The following is a 14,195-nucleotide window of genomic DNA, read 5'->3' as shown; positions in this document are numbered from 1 at the left end:
CACGTGACATAATTGAGGATGAAGCGTATAGAACCCAATGGAAGCTCCAAAGAGATCCAAGATTAAAGAACTACCACACTATACCAATAATTCATTTCCAAAAAGGCGTACACGTGTCAGTACCCCAACTACCCTTTCTTGATTACGCTACAATGTCGACCGGAAAACCTGGATTTGCCAGTCAACCAGCTACGCATCATACCCACAGTTGTCTCCCTCTCTTTCCTCCTCCAACGGTTCCCCCTTCCCTACTACTAAGCTATGGTCTTAGGCTCTCTGTTTTTCTTCCCACATTTGTATATCTCTCTCGAATTATTTCATTTGGGATTTTGAATTCTTGCTTTTTCGCTGAATTCTTGATCTGGGTTTTCTGTATTTCGATCTGTTTCTCCGGAACGGCACGAAAAATCAAATCTTTTGGGAAAAACAGAGGCTTGGAGTTGCAGAAGGAGCTTGCTTTCTTTATCCGTTGTGTGAAATTCTGCTTCTTGGATCGAGCGCTTGATGGTTTTGGACAGCTGGGTTTTGGCTTTTGGAGGCATTGATTGCGCGTAAGTGCTTTTTCTGTGAGCAGGTGGGGGTTGTGTGACAGCTGCTTTTGGCTTTGGCTGACGTTATGGTGGTTTAGTTGAAAAGGGTTGAGAGAGAGAGAGAGAGAGAGAGAGATTGATGGGTTAGAAAGGAGAGATTAATGGCGTCAGGAACCGCAGATATCTCGCCACAGGTGACCGGATTGGATGGTGGGTGCTTAAAGGGAGGTGGAATGCCGATCATGGAAGATCAAAACGTCGACGCTGTGGCCAATTCGAACCACATTGCTACTGGAAAGCCTCCGAGAAACCTCTCGGTTATGCGAAATTGCACTAGCTATGCATTGTTGACCGAATCAGTAAGTCGACTGAAGCCTCATTTTTCTTCTTAATCTCCATTTTTTCTGAATTGGGTATGCAAATTATTGTACTTTATAAGCAATTATGCACAATGCACATACTTTGCCTCATCAAAACCGGAGACATCAGAGATAGATACAGTGCGCGAAAAGGGTCAATTTTGCATTGTTAATTAAGAAAACGCATTTGATGGTTTTGTTTGATGGGAAGTAAATTTGAATTGCAGAAATGAATCTGGTATTTGGTGCTTAATATTTAGAGAATGCGACGCTAGATTCAAAAGGAAATTTTTTCGACGTGTTGAATTAGTAAGGGAATGCTACTAGCAAACTTGTTCAACTGTTATCTTAATATGCCAACCCTGCAATTTAATGGGACAATGTCTGCAACATATCTGGTTTTTACCTTGACGAAACTGCGTTGCACACCTTATTATCGATTCGTTGTAGCATGCAATCCATATTTCTGTGCATATAAAGAGTTTTCTGAGGTCAATGGTATAATGCTTAACCGAAGCAAAATGCTTTAACTAGTATGCTTTAATGGACCTCTATTTAAAAGAAGAAGAAAATTAACAAATTATTCTTCTATGCTCTCATTTTTCCTAGGATTCAGATGTTGGAAGTATGGGATTAAAGTCGCCGGCAAGTGAGACAGCCGAATTCGTATTTGTATTCCGTTCAGGAAGCTGCTCGGAGAAAGGACCTAAACAGTACATGGAGGATGAGTATATTTGCGTAGATAATCTTAGCGATCGTATTGGTGAAATCGAAAACTTGCCTTCCCCTGGGGCATTTTATGGGGTGTGTAACTTGGTCTTGTTAATTTCTTTTTGAGTGGTCCTTTTTATGCAGGGACAACCATGCTTATACAAACGAAATTTTCCGTAGTTTCTTTTTGACAAAAGCCATCTTATTAAGTGAACACTAACTGAAATTTTGTTGATTTCCGCAGGTCTTTGACGGACATAATGGTGTTGATGCAGCATCATTCATCAAAAGCAACATCCTTAAGTTCATCGTTGAAGACTCTCACTTTCCATCTGTCGTTAGAAAGGCAGTTAGAAGGGCTTTTGTGAAGGCTGATCATGCTTTTGCAGATGCTAGCTCTGTCGATAAGTCCTCCGGTACCACTGCCTTAACTGCACTGATCTTAGGAAGGTGAGCAATTTTACTAATCTATGAATCTATCTGTCTATGATAATCAACATTAAGATCTGTAATTACGGTTGTTGGCGCTGATTAATCATTGAAAAAGTTGAAACAATAATGATTAAATCTGTGTCTACAATGTCTACTTTATTGCGAATGCTGCTGTACTCTTTCAGGACCATGCTAATCGCTAATGCTGGGGACTGTCGAGCTGTGTTGGGGAAGCGGGGAAGGGCAATTGAGCTATCTAAAGATCACAAACCTAACTGCACCTCTGAAAGATTAAGAATTGAAAAGCTGGGTGGTGTCATCTATGATGGCTACCTCAATGGCCAACTGTCCGTGGCGCGTGCTCTTGGAGACTGGCATATCAAGGGCTCGAAAGGTTCAACTTGCCCCTTGAGCTCCGAGCCAGAGCTGGAGGAAATTGTCCTAACAGAAGAAGACGAGTTCTTGATAATTGGCTGTGATGGCTTATGGGATGTGATGAGCAGCCAGTGTGCAGTTACAATGGTGAGGAAGGAGCTCATGCAGCACAATGATCCCGAGAGATGTTCAAAAGTGCTTGTCAAGGAGGCACTCCAACGAAACACCTGCGATAACCTCACTGTTGTCGTGGTCTGTTTCTCCGAAGATCCACCTCCTAAAACCGAAATTCCCAAATCCCACAAGAGGAGAAGCATTTCAGCCGAAGGGTTGGACCTTCTCAAGGGTGTCTTAAGCAACATTTGAACACAACTTGCATAGATAAGATGGAGCTTCCACCCCTGTCGGGGATTTTTCTGAGTCGCTCCTGAACCCCTGCTGCGGCTTCCCCTTCCGGGTTTCTTTAACTGTACGTCCTGTACAACTTGAGATACGATTAACAATCTCGAATTTGATTCTTTAAAATCAGAATTTTTTTTGAATGTTAGAATTGCATAAGTTGCTGCAAACTCTACAAGCAGTAGTCCTCCTATATGTACAAATTGAGGATATATGGGCCATGTATACAGCTTTTTTTCCTTTGTCTTCCAAGTTCTTTTTTTAACGAGATAATATCATAAACTACTCTAATCTAATTTATTGATTTGATACCGGCATGGGCATGCCGGGGCACTGGAACGCGTCATACTGGGCGTTGTCGTTAAAGCTCGTGTATGAGATTGCAAATGTGAAGCAGTCGGATCCGTACTGCCAGTACATGTCCTTGGAGTCCATCTGTAAGTCTTGGTACGGCTAATTCTATGGGGACCAAGATTGTTAGGGAGTAGAAGTGATTTTGGAAGATGTCTAAATTCTAAACCCTAGGTTTTTTAGGAGAAAAAGGGAAAAGAAACCCCGGATTTGTTACTCATATTCTAAAGTTTTTGTTTCATTTAGAGAATTGCATTCTAATTTAGAAAAGATATTGATAGACTGTCTGACTAGGACAACTCTCACACTGAATGAAATGAAAATGCATAAAATTTTATGTTGTGCCCTACTGATGATGAGGTTGAGCACCTGGCCACAAAACTAATGCACTCCAAGAGGGTACATTTAGATTTGCCGCAGAAGACACGCATGTTTGGTTAAAATTATAAATTTTCATTTGAAGAGACTACTAACTCATAGCGATTTTGGTTTTCTTTTTTGTACTAGATCAAAATATTTTGGTCCTTGCTCTAAATGTTTACGCATTTTTCCTAATCCTTGGTAAAATCATGACTTGATAAAAAATTAGTAAGTTAACACTCTTTTTCATAAAAAATGAAAAGAAAAAAAAAAAAAGCTATCACTCTTCTTTTTTGTTCAAAAAATAAAATAAAAAAACTAAAAGTGATGATAATGGGTTGGACCCAATAGTATTAAACCAAACAGCCCAGCCCACCAAGGCCTACTCCTACTTGCTTCCCTCTCCATTTCCCACAGAACCCAGACCTCCCAGAGCGAGTGTCTGTAGTCGAGTGGCAAAACCCATGGCAACCCTGAAGGAAATCCTAACCCGACGACCCGTGGCAGCGACGATCCGCCTTACAGTCCCGGCGGGAGCCGCTCGACCCGTAGCTCCGGTGGGTCCCGCTCTGGGTCAATACAGGCTCAACCTGATGGCCTTCTGCAAGGACTTCAACGCCCGGACCCAAAAGTACAAACCCGACACGCCCATGGCGGTGGTCATCACCGCCTTCAAAGACAACACCTTCGAGTTCACGGTGAGGTCGCCGTCCGTCACCTGGTACTTGAAGAAGGCCGCGGGGATCGAGTCCGGCAGCAGCCGTCCCGGACACGCGGTGGCGTCGACGCTGTCGGTGAGGCACGTGTACGAGATCGCGAAGGTGAAGCAGTCCGACCCGTATTGCCAGTATATGCCATTGGAGTCCATTTGTAAGTCGGTTATTGGTACCGCTAATTCTATGGGAATTAAGGTTGTTAAGGAATTGGAATGATTTGGGGGAAAATGTCCAATTTGAAACCCTAGGTTTTATAGTAATCGTTGTTTTTGGGGAAAAAGATTGTGTCTTTTTGTTGGGTTTTAGATATGGTGACATTTGTTGGAAAATTTGAGTATCAATAATTTTGTTAGTGATCATGGGATTAGCGTAATTGAGTAGCTCTTTTCTGCTTGTGATTTCGTGGTAGTTTTCGACTTGAACGAGGAATGAGGAGGGCTTTTGTTTCGTTGAACTAGCCTTGTTTTGTTTATGATGTCTCTGTTTATGCGTCTGAGTGTCATGATACTGTGGTAACCGAAGAAACACCTGAAGTTGATTGATTTAAAAATGTCCCTCGGTTTCAAATGTAGGTGTACATTGATCGTAGGTAGACCGTAGAATTGGGATTTTTCCTTTTCTGTTTGTTATATCATTTGAATAAGGTTGTGTGTACTTTTAGTTTGCCAAGTTGGAATGCAGTTTCCGGGAAGGGATACGGGAGTAGCTATGGCTGGAAGTTTCAGTTTGTGAATTGTGATGATGTGTTTTAGGCTCTTGAGTGAGTTTGATGATTTGAATACAGACCATGTCATTTTAAATTCTATTGCAATGATGTACATGATAAGAGGTTTGAGTTGAAAAGGTAGGATGGAACGAGTTTTGGAATTTCGGAAACAATGGAGGGAGAACAGAGGGGTCGGTGGTTCTAGTTTTTATCCCAGTGTCTCATGTTTGTATGTATAAGGAAAATTGATTGGGTGAAGCATTTGAGCTGTTAATAAGAGTTGGAGCATGTTACTAGTTCGGTTTTGTGAGGAGACGCCACAGAGAATACAAGGAGCTTTATAATCAGATGGTTGGGGAAGGGGAAGTCTAGGCCTTCTTGTCCATGATCATTTCATCTGTGAACTCTGGCATGACAAAAAGGGTATGGTCGTTGCGCCTTCGGGCTGATGAAAGAGATTATTATTCATGGTTACTTTCCTGTTGCATCAACATTTGATGTTCATGATTTGATGATTTGACCATGGTTGGAAGTTAGGAACTTAAATGTTTCGTCAAAGGAACTTGTTTCTTCTACGTCTAAATTAGGAACATATGGTTAGAGAGTCTTGAGTGAACGAGAATATGTGGGGAAGAGACAATAGTAGACTTTGCCTTATGAAGTAGTTTCTTTTCTTGCATTCCAAGTCAAGTATTTTAAAAATATAAGGTTTGGCTTATTATCCGAATTATGAATTGTTAAGGTATGAAGTAAATGAGAGATATTTTTCTGTCATCAGTTGTATACAATCATATATTTGTATTTTTCGTAACGTGATTGCATGCAACTGGTGATAAGATGTATTGACTCTCGTGGAGACGGCTCTTTGTTGACAAGAATTGGTTGAAAAGTTGCAATTCTTAATTCAACAGAAAGGTCCTAAATTGAAAAATTAATACAAAATGTGGTATAAAACTAGAAAGTCAATTTGGTGGTGCTCGACTGCGCTGTCGTTACCGACATTGCTACATCAATGAGAAATTATGGGTATAACGACACCGAAGCCGTAACATTCAGAAGACACCTGTCATGAAACTCCAAAACAAAATTATGTTTGATTTACCAGGATTTCAATGAAATTTATAATCCAGAAATTAATGAAATTAAAAAAAAAACAATTTAAATAGGGATTTGTAATTTTATTGATTAATACAAATGAGGTTTTAGAAAAATAAAACATAAAAGGGTAACAATGCATCATTTTATTTTCTTGAGAGATGTTTCCACTCCCATATATTGATTTGTTAGATAGTCTTCTATCATCATATAATACATAAAATATAATTTAAATTAATGATGTTGATGATACGACGTATTATACTAAATATAATAATACAATTGGTTGAATATTTTAAATAAAATTTTCGACTAATTATATTATTATGACACTTACCCCGAACCGTGTTTCAACTAATTATTCTCATTTGGCTCCTTCGATAGTTCGATTACGACCAAGCTACCCAGCAAACCCCCAACCCCAAATCCCCATCCACCATCTTTCCCAATTCCCAATTTCCGTCAATTCTCTCACTCCAATCCAATCTCCAAATTCTCTCTCCTTCCTCCCTAAACCCCAAATTTCCAAATTTCTTACTTTCTACCATTAAAAATTAGAAACTTGCAATTGTCCACCCAGCGGCACAGAGCGGCAGCAGGCTAGCAGCCATGGTGGGGTTTGACAAAGAAGCCGGCTCCTCCACCAACACCCTCCCGCCCTTCCCCCGGGAAGATACTCCTCTCCTCTCCAAACCCAGCAAGCTCTCCTCCCAACCCAAGACCTTCGCCAACGTCTTCATCGCCATCGTCGGCTCCGGCGTGCTGGGTCTACCCTACACCTTCAAGAAAACCGGCTGGGTCTTCGGCTCCCTCATGCTCTTCTCCGTCGCCTTCCTCACCTACCACTGTATGATGCTCCTAATCCACACCCGCCGCAAGCTTGACTCCCTCCACGGCGGCGGCCTCTCAAAGATCGCGTCTTTCGGCGACCTGGGCTTCGCCGTCTGCGGCCCAGTCGGCCGGTTCTCCGTCGACGTCATGATCGTCCTCGCCCAGGCCGGGTTCTGCGTCAGCTACCTAATCTTCATATCAAACACTTTAGCCTTCGTCTTCAATTACTCCGGGCCGGACCGGATTCTTGGTCTGACCCCAAAATCAATCTACCTCTGGGGATGTTTCCCATTCCAGCTGGGTCTGAATTCGATTCCAACCCTGACCCATCTCGCCCCTCTGAGCATTTTCGCTGACGTCGTCGACCTCGGCGCCATGGGAGTTGTAATGGTGGAAGACGTCATAATCTTCCTCCAAAACAAACCCGCTCTGCAGGCGTTCGGCGGCTTCTCCGTCTTCTTTTACGGCCTCGGCGTGGCAGTTTACGCCTTCGAGGGAATCGGAATGATCCTCCCCCTCGAATCCGAAGCCAAAAACAAAGAAAACTTCGGGAAAGTCCTGGCCTTCTGCATGGCATTCATAGCTCTGATCTACGGATCATTCGGAATTCTGGGTTACTTCGCATTCGGGGAAGAAACCAAAGACATAATCACAACCAATTTCGGGCAGGGCGTTGTGAGCACACTGGTGCAGCTGGGTCTGTGCATAAACCTGTTCTTCACTCTCCCGTTGATGATGAACCCTGTTTTCGAGGTCGTGGAGCGGCGGTTCTGTGGCTCCACCAACTCCCTGTGGCTGCGGTGGCTGACGGTTTTCGGGGTGAGCCTGGTGGCGCTGCTGGTGCCGAATTTCGCAGATTTCTTGTCGCTGGTGGGGAGCAGTGTGTGTGTGGCGCTGGGGTTTGTGCTGCCTGCTCTGTTTCATCTGATGGTGTTTAGGGATGAGCTGAGTTGGTTTGGGAGTGTTTTGGATGGGTGCATTGTGGTGTTGGGTGTGGTGATTGGGGTGTCTGGGACTTGGTCCTCAGTGGCGGAGATTATTGCACCCAAAGCTCGATTTGGTTGAGTGGTTGATCAATTAAGCTTTGATTTGCTGCTGCCAAACTGTACTTTGTTGCTAGTTTTGTTGATTATTTCACCAATTGTAAGGACTTAATGTATGTTTTGTGAGATAGTGGATATTTTTCCAATTGTAAGGACATCAAATTTGCTGGTGATTTGGTGGATTGAGTTGGTACTTCTTGTTGATACTGCATTTTAAAAGTTTAAAAGTTGTTTGAGTTTGTTTTTTAGTAAATTGTAGAAATGATTTTTCAATTTAACTCAATTAGAACAATGATTGCCGAAGAAAAAATCATTACTATTGGTCTCTTAACGTATAAAAAACGTGCAGTTATGATTATTTTCATCAACTCCGTTAGAACTTTCGTTAAAATGAATCACGCGTCATACACGTGAGGCTAAATCAAGCAATAAATATGAAAAATCAAATAAGATAAATTGTATCAATGGTCCATCAACTTTCATTCAACTAGATAAATTGTCCCTCAAATTTAATTAGATCATAGGTGCCCTAAACCTTCAAGTGTTTTTTACTGTGTTTTAGAGTTTGTTTTTAGCAAAGTGCTTTTGAATAGGGTTTTAGCCTTCTAGGGTTTGGAGTTCTCCACGATTTTTTATCATAGATCCTAAACCCTAAACATTTAAATGCACTTTCCAAAAACCCCTAAGACGGGGCAAAGTTTTGAATTTTTCAACTTCATATTCGATTAAATTAAAAAAAATGCCTTCAATATGCGGTGATGTCAAAGAAGGGTGTGGAAAAATGTGAAACATCCTCTATCTTTATGGGTATGATTTTAATGTCACATAACACTCAGTATTATTCGGATTTTAATCGTTGAATTCAACTTTCACAACTGTTAGATATTCAATTTTTATTCTCAATCATTTATTTTTGGCACCACTAATAAGAGTTTGGAAGTACTCTAATTTTGGCACCTAGAGGTCCACAACTTCATGCACATTTCAGGCCTTACTAATGTTGTACAGACATTTGCGTTGAGACCAAGAGTAGAAGGACTTGCATAAAATAAGTTCGTCGCCACATGAGATCCCCACCCTTAATAAATGAATAAAGAATTATTCTCCTGATCATATCTCTTGTTTGAACAAAAGATAAAAGTGCTCGTATTGATTATATTCTGAGGCCTGAACAATACAATGACTTGTAACGCCCCAAATGTTTCATGATTTAGACTTTATTAGACAAAAGGGGAAAGCCATAAAGAAATCAAAGACTATTGGGCAGGTGGCTAACACCCATCAAACCAACATCAACCCATTTCTAGCACCTCAGAAATCGATCACTTCACTCCACTTAATGAGTATTCCCCACCCCACCAATCCCCCCAAATCCATGGCCACCTCATACTTTTAGTGATTTCCCAAAAACCCCATATCCCTAATTTTGCAATTTCTCAGCAATCAATCAATGCTCCGAGTTGGTGAATCTGCTTGATTATGGTTACAGACAGAGTGAAGTTTCTCAAAGCCTCTTGCAGTTGTCCCCCTTTTTGGAAATAAATAAATAAAAACATAGTGCTCCGAGTTATAAGATGTTTAAAAAAAAAATTTGTTGCGCGATATTATTAATAAGTTTGACATTAGTTGTTAGGAAAAAGAAAAGTTGATAAAGATCAAACCCTCATCATGAATTATAAGCATAATTATTTTTCATGATAAAACACCATCTATTTCAATCAAATCTTTAACTATTAAAAATTTATTTTTTATATTTTAAACGATTAAAACGTTCGAAATGATCTAGTCCGGATCACGTACAACATCCCCATCGCGAAGAGGCAAAGTGACCCACCACTTGCTGCACCGAGAAAAAATGCCAGCAATAGCAAGCAACTAGGAAAATAAAGCAAGCAAGGAGAAAAAAGTGGAGAGACATCGGAGGAGAGAGGAGAAGAGGCTTTCTGTTGAACACCACACAATCCTCCATTTAATCTCTGACACAAGGTAGAGTGAGTGAGTGAGTCTCCTTCCTCATTGCAATGCAGTCGTCGATTCAAATCAACCAAACTTCCCACTTTTAGCTTTTACACATCGTTTCAAATCGCCTTCCATTGACGAAATCGCAGTAAAGGTCGTTGCTTTTTGGGTTTTGGGTTCGTATTCAGGAAACCCAGTTTGAATTTGGATCGGAAAAGGAGAGAAACCTGGTTGGATCAATGTCGTGCTCATCTTCATCTGGGTCGGAGGAGGACGATGAGGGCATCGACTCCTACAGGAAAGGAGGCTACCACGCCGTCAGGGTCGGCGATCAGTTCAACGGCGGCCGCTACGTGGCTCAGAGGAAGCTCGGTTGGGGTCAGTTCTCCACCGTCTGGCTCGCTTACGACACCACCACCTCTGTAAGCCAAGCTTCTTTTTTTCCATTCATTTTTTGCGTCACTAAAAATATTTCTGTTTACTATTAATTATTGGTATGAAATATTTTCTGCATTACATTTTAATCCCTGAAATTTATTTGCTTTTCATTCATAACTTACATATATTTATCGACTTTAGCATTTTTCTATGTATTCTGATGCTTATATGTCTAAGATCTTCCTTAATCTTTACGAATTTGCATTTTCCATGCATTTTTTTTATTGATGCATGATTTAACTTTCAACCATATTCGATTGCCTTCGATTCGGTGTTTGATCTCCTTTGGATAGGCTGAAGAAGTGATTTTTGTCAACAAGACATTATCTTCATCTGTTTTGCTTATGCAGTAATGTTGAATGCATAATTTCTCTGTGTTTTCGTATTACGATTGTAAATTTTAGTTCTCTGCTTCCATTTTTGGCTCTTTCGTTGCTCCATGCATCCGTGTGAAGTAGATAAATCGAAGGAAGAATAATATGTTTACTTCAGTTACTCCGATTGTTGCTTCATCTTGTTTCTCTTTTGTATTTGTTAGACGTACGTTGCTCTTAAGATTCAGAAAAGTGCAGCACAGTTTGCTGAAGCCGCTCTTCATGAGATTGAACTTCTTTCTAGTATAGCAGAAGGCGACCCCATGCATTCCAAGTGTGTTGTGCGACTGATTGACCATTTTAAGCACGCAGGCCCGAACGGGCAGCATCAATGCATGGTCCTTGAGTTTCTTGGCGATAGCTTACTTCGGTTGATCAAGTATAACCGTTACAAAGGCCTTAAGTTGAATAAAGTTAGGGAGATCTGCAAATGTATACTGATAGGTCTCGACTATTTGCATAGAGAACTTGGTATAATCCACACTGACCTCAAACCTGAAAACATTCTTCTCTGTAACACCATCGATCCTGCCAAAGATCCAGTCAGGGCTGGCCTCACACCAATTCTGGAAAGGCCTGAAGGGAACCTGAAGGGTGGAGCCACCATGACTCTTGTTGAGAAAAAGTTGAAAAGGAGAGCAAGGAAGGCAGTTGCTAAGATTTCGTTGAGAAGAGAATCTATGGGAGGTGTTGAACTTCCCAAGTCCGAAAGAAACCTGGATGGGATTGATGTAAAGTGCAAGGTTGTTGATTTCGGAAATGGATGTTGGGCCAACAAGCAATTTGCAGAAGAGATTCAAACAAGGCAGTATAGAGCTCCTGAAGTTATCCTTCGATCTGGTTATTCTTACTCAGTTGATATGTGGTCATTTGCCTGCACTGCCTTCGAGCTTGCAACTGGCGATATGTTGTTTGCTCCAAAGGTGGGACAGGGCTTTAGTGAGGATGAGGTAAAGATGGTTTCACTTTTACACCATTCTGTTTTCGTTTTATAACAAAATTCTATCGCAATAAAGTTGTAGAGAGTATCCGTTTTTTCCATATTTGAGAATTCAATTAAACCCCATGGTTTCTCTTTTAAAGCTTTGAACCTCGGCTCCCCAGACAATTCTAATATATGTAGACGGGAATTTCTCTTTATGTACAATTCGACATTTTGAATCAGGTTTATGTTATCGCTGTATTTAGTTCTTCGTGTTAATTAATACTTGCAGTTTGTCAAATTTGTGCGATTTGGTCATGTTATGCAGAGAATACTCCATTTTTTGCTGCCTTCTGTTGACTGGTTTGCAAGTGAAATATTTGTTGGATTGATTTCAGGACCACCTTGCATTGATGATGGAACTCCTCGGGAAGATGCCTCGAAAGGTGAAATTTTAATCCTTAATCACCCTTGTATGGTTATATTTCTCGAATAACTTTGTCTGGTACCATTCCTCTCTTATGCTTGGGTTTTCAGGTAGCAATTGGCGGAGCTCGTTCCAAGGACTTCTTTGATCGACATGGTGATCTAAAGAGAATCCGCAGGCTGAAGTTTTGGCCACTCGATAAAATACTGATTGATAGGTACAAATTTTCAGAGACTGACGCTCGGGAGTTTGCAGAGTTTCTTTGCCCCATTTTCGATTTTGCACCAGAGAAGCGGCCAACAACTCAGCAGTGCCTCCAACACCCGTGGATCAATGGCAGTACTTCGAACCAGAGCGAGATGAAAAATAAATCAAAAGTGGAAAAGGTGAATGTTGGGATGAGCAACCATCAGATCAAGGTTGGCAAGTGAAGAAAATCATGAAGGATGGAGGATGATGATGCCGGCAACACCTACCACACCATTTCTAACGCTTCCAAATGACTCCCCTCCGCACGTATGACCTATTGGATTTAATTTTGTTGATTACGCATCTAATACGATTTATTAATTTTCAATTGACTATAACTATAAGAGATGTAAATTAGTAACGATTTTCGCAAGAAATTGATGTCGAAAAATTCAGATAGAGAATTCGGCTGTCGCTTCCGATATCTGCCCCTGGTGGCTTGTATACCACTAGCTAAAACCAGAACAATGTTTTCCCACAAGTTTTATACCGATGATGAAGATTGATGACTTTCTTGGATTAGGGTTTTAGTTTTCTTAATCCTTTCTTGACTTTGTTTTGCTCTCTAATCTTATTCCTAATTTTTGGGAATGGAAGATTAATGTGATAAGAGCATGCATCTTCGGTACGGATTCGTGCTTAACGAGAATATAATTCAATGAATTGTGATGAATTTATATCGGAATAAACAGCGTTAAGATTCGTACTTAATTAGAAACATCAATAAATAATTACGGTAAATTTATATCCTAATAATGAACAACGAATGTAATTGATCTAACTGCTAGAACTGTGTTTTTTGTGACATGACATTCCACCAGTACATGTACAATAAATCAACAGATTTGCAACAAATCAATTGACAAATGAAACATGCTTAATTCCAGTGTCAACTAACAGGTGTATGAAAACCCAAGTGGGGTCACCGCCCAACAACAAGTGGGCCCACTTCGGAAAAATAAAGGTTTCACACCTTCGGTTTTTGTTGTTACTGCAGACGTACAACAGCAACTTCTGAAACTAATTAACTATGGCAATGCACTGACACGACATCATGAATTTTTTATATATTTTAGCATCTCAAGGGAGGGATTCTAATAGACGAAATATTTGAATGTTTTGATTGTTAAATTTTTGTTTTTTGATATGAAAAATTATAATCTAACAATTAAAAGATTTGAAGTGCTAACTCCGAGTATCCTAGAATTTTTGTGTTATCTTTTTACTGTTTGATGTAGTTATTGAATTGTTAATTAAGAATTTAATAGAATGCATAAAAGTTACGAAGTTTATAAGCCAGAATGAGATCCAAAAGTTAATAGAAGTGAAAATGTTATAATATCTCACTCGCAAATGGACGAAACTCCTCCATTTGAGTTCCTCCAAATTCAGCTCTTGCGAGAAAGTGCTGCATTCGAACTCAACTCTTGCGAGTGAGCTACTGCCCTAATTTTTTATTTTTTTAATTTTGTTAAGGGGTGTTGGATTGGTTGGTAGAAGATTATTTTAGACGTTTAAAAAGTCTTTTAGTTTCTCATTAAGGTTCGTTGTAGTATTTCACTTTTTCATTTTTTGTAATTTAATTATAAGAAGGGTTAGTCATTTTAGGTAAATGAGGTCATCAATAATATTTTACTGTTTTACTTTTTCATCCACGGTCGGCGAGTCCACCTTCCAATTAATATTTGGCTCCGGAAGGTTCAAGAGTCAGCGCTACTGGACTGTAACCCCAATCCCAACACAGTTTAAATTACTGACAGACCACTGTAACTGTACTATTAGACAAACCCAATATCCAAGCGGATTACATGAAGCAGGTATTTCACGTGTCATAAAATAAAAAGGAATATGAAATGATGTATTATTTTCTTCACTTGTATTATGAATTGTAAAGTACCACTTGGATACACCGTACTTA

The 14,195-nt window shown here is 40.3% G+C and overlaps 4 protein-coding genes across 5 annotated transcripts; all 4 read left to right on the top strand.

The window, feature by feature from the left end:
- The first annotated feature begins 198 nt into the window (after positions 1-198).
- On the top strand, positions 199-3,053 carry LOC103959167 (probable protein phosphatase 2C 47). 2 transcript variants are annotated; one of them, XM_009371518.3, is made up of 4 exons: positions 199-889; positions 1,499-1,693; positions 1,845-2,050; positions 2,218-3,053. In XM_009371518.3, the coding sequence occupies exons 1-4, from the start codon at positions 692-694 to the stop codon at positions 2,771-2,773; spliced, it is 1,155 nt and encodes a 384-aa protein (XP_009369793.1). In that variant the 5' UTR covers positions 199-691; the 3' UTR covers positions 2,774-3,053. The 2 variants fall into 2 exon arrangements, with proteins under 2 accessions (XP_009369793.1, XP_009369794.1); XM_009371519.3 differs by having other exon boundaries at positions 751-889; positions 1,506-1,693.
- Positions 3,054-3,916: 863 nt separating this feature from the next.
- Positions 3,917-4,592, top strand: LOC103959202 (54S ribosomal protein L19, mitochondrial). The gene has a single exon (XM_048575568.1). The coding sequence runs from the start codon at positions 3,982-3,984 to the stop codon at positions 4,447-4,449; it is 468 nt and encodes a 155-aa protein (XP_048431525.1). The 5' UTR covers positions 3,917-3,981; the 3' UTR covers positions 4,450-4,592.
- A 1,986-nt stretch (positions 4,593-6,578) lies between these two features.
- LOC103959168 (amino acid transporter AVT3B-like) lies at positions 6,579-8,147 on the top strand. The gene has a single exon (XM_009371520.3). It carries the CDS (start codon positions 6,644-6,646, stop codon positions 7,928-7,930), a length of 1,287 nt encoding a protein of 428 aa, XP_009369795.1. The 5' UTR covers positions 6,579-6,643; the 3' UTR covers positions 7,931-8,147.
- A 1,563-nt stretch (positions 8,148-9,710) lies between these two features.
- Positions 9,711-12,794, top strand: LOC103959169 (SRSF protein kinase 2-like). The gene is made up of 4 exons (XM_009371521.3): positions 9,711-10,289; positions 10,844-11,629; positions 12,000-12,047; positions 12,139-12,794. The coding sequence occupies exons 1-4, from the start codon at positions 10,107-10,109 to the stop codon at positions 12,457-12,459; spliced, it is 1,338 nt and encodes a 445-aa protein (XP_009369796.2). The 5' UTR covers positions 9,711-10,106; the 3' UTR covers positions 12,460-12,794.
- Positions 12,795-14,195: the final 1,401 nt, after the last annotated feature.

The sequence above is a fragment of a genome, unplaced genomic scaffold (genome assembly GCF_019419815.1).
Source record: "Pyrus x bretschneideri cultivar Hongxiangsu unplaced genomic scaffold, Pyrus_bretschneideri_v1 Contig8, whole genome shotgun sequence".
NCBI lineage: Eukaryota > Viridiplantae > Streptophyta > Magnoliopsida > Rosales > Rosaceae > Pyrus > Pyrus x bretschneideri.
Note: the sequence above shows the minus strand (reverse complement) of the source record. Positions and strands in the feature narration are given on the sequence as shown.

Coding starts and splice junctions, on each gene's coding strand:
- LOC103959167 (XM_009371518.3), top strand. CDS start 692: ATGGCGTCAGGAACCGCAGATATCTCGCCACAGGTGACCGGATTGGAT. Junction 1,694..1,844: donor CCCCTGGGGCATTTTATGGG/GTGTGTAACTTG, acceptor TGATTTCCGCAG/GTCTTTGACGGACATAATGG. Junction 2,051..2,217: donor ACTGCACTGATCTTAGGAAG/GTGAGCAATTTT, acceptor GTACTCTTTCAG/GACCATGCTAATCGCTAATG.
- LOC103959202 (XM_048575568.1), top strand. CDS start 3,982: ATGGCAACCCTGAAGGAAATCCTAACCCGACGACCCGTGGCAGCGACG.
- LOC103959168 (XM_009371520.3), top strand. CDS start 6,644: ATGGTGGGGTTTGACAAAGAAGCCGGCTCCTCCACCAACACCCTCCCG.
- LOC103959169 (XM_009371521.3), top strand. CDS start 10,107: ATGTCGTGCTCATCTTCATCTGGGTCGGAGGAGGACGATGAGGGCATC. Junction 10,290..10,843: donor CTTACGACACCACCACCTCT/GTAAGCCAAGCT, acceptor TGTATTTGTTAG/ACGTACGTTGCTCTTAAGAT. Junction 12,048..12,138: donor TCGGGAAGATGCCTCGAAAG/GTGAAATTTTAA, acceptor TTGGGTTTTCAG/GTAGCAATTGGCGGAGCTCG.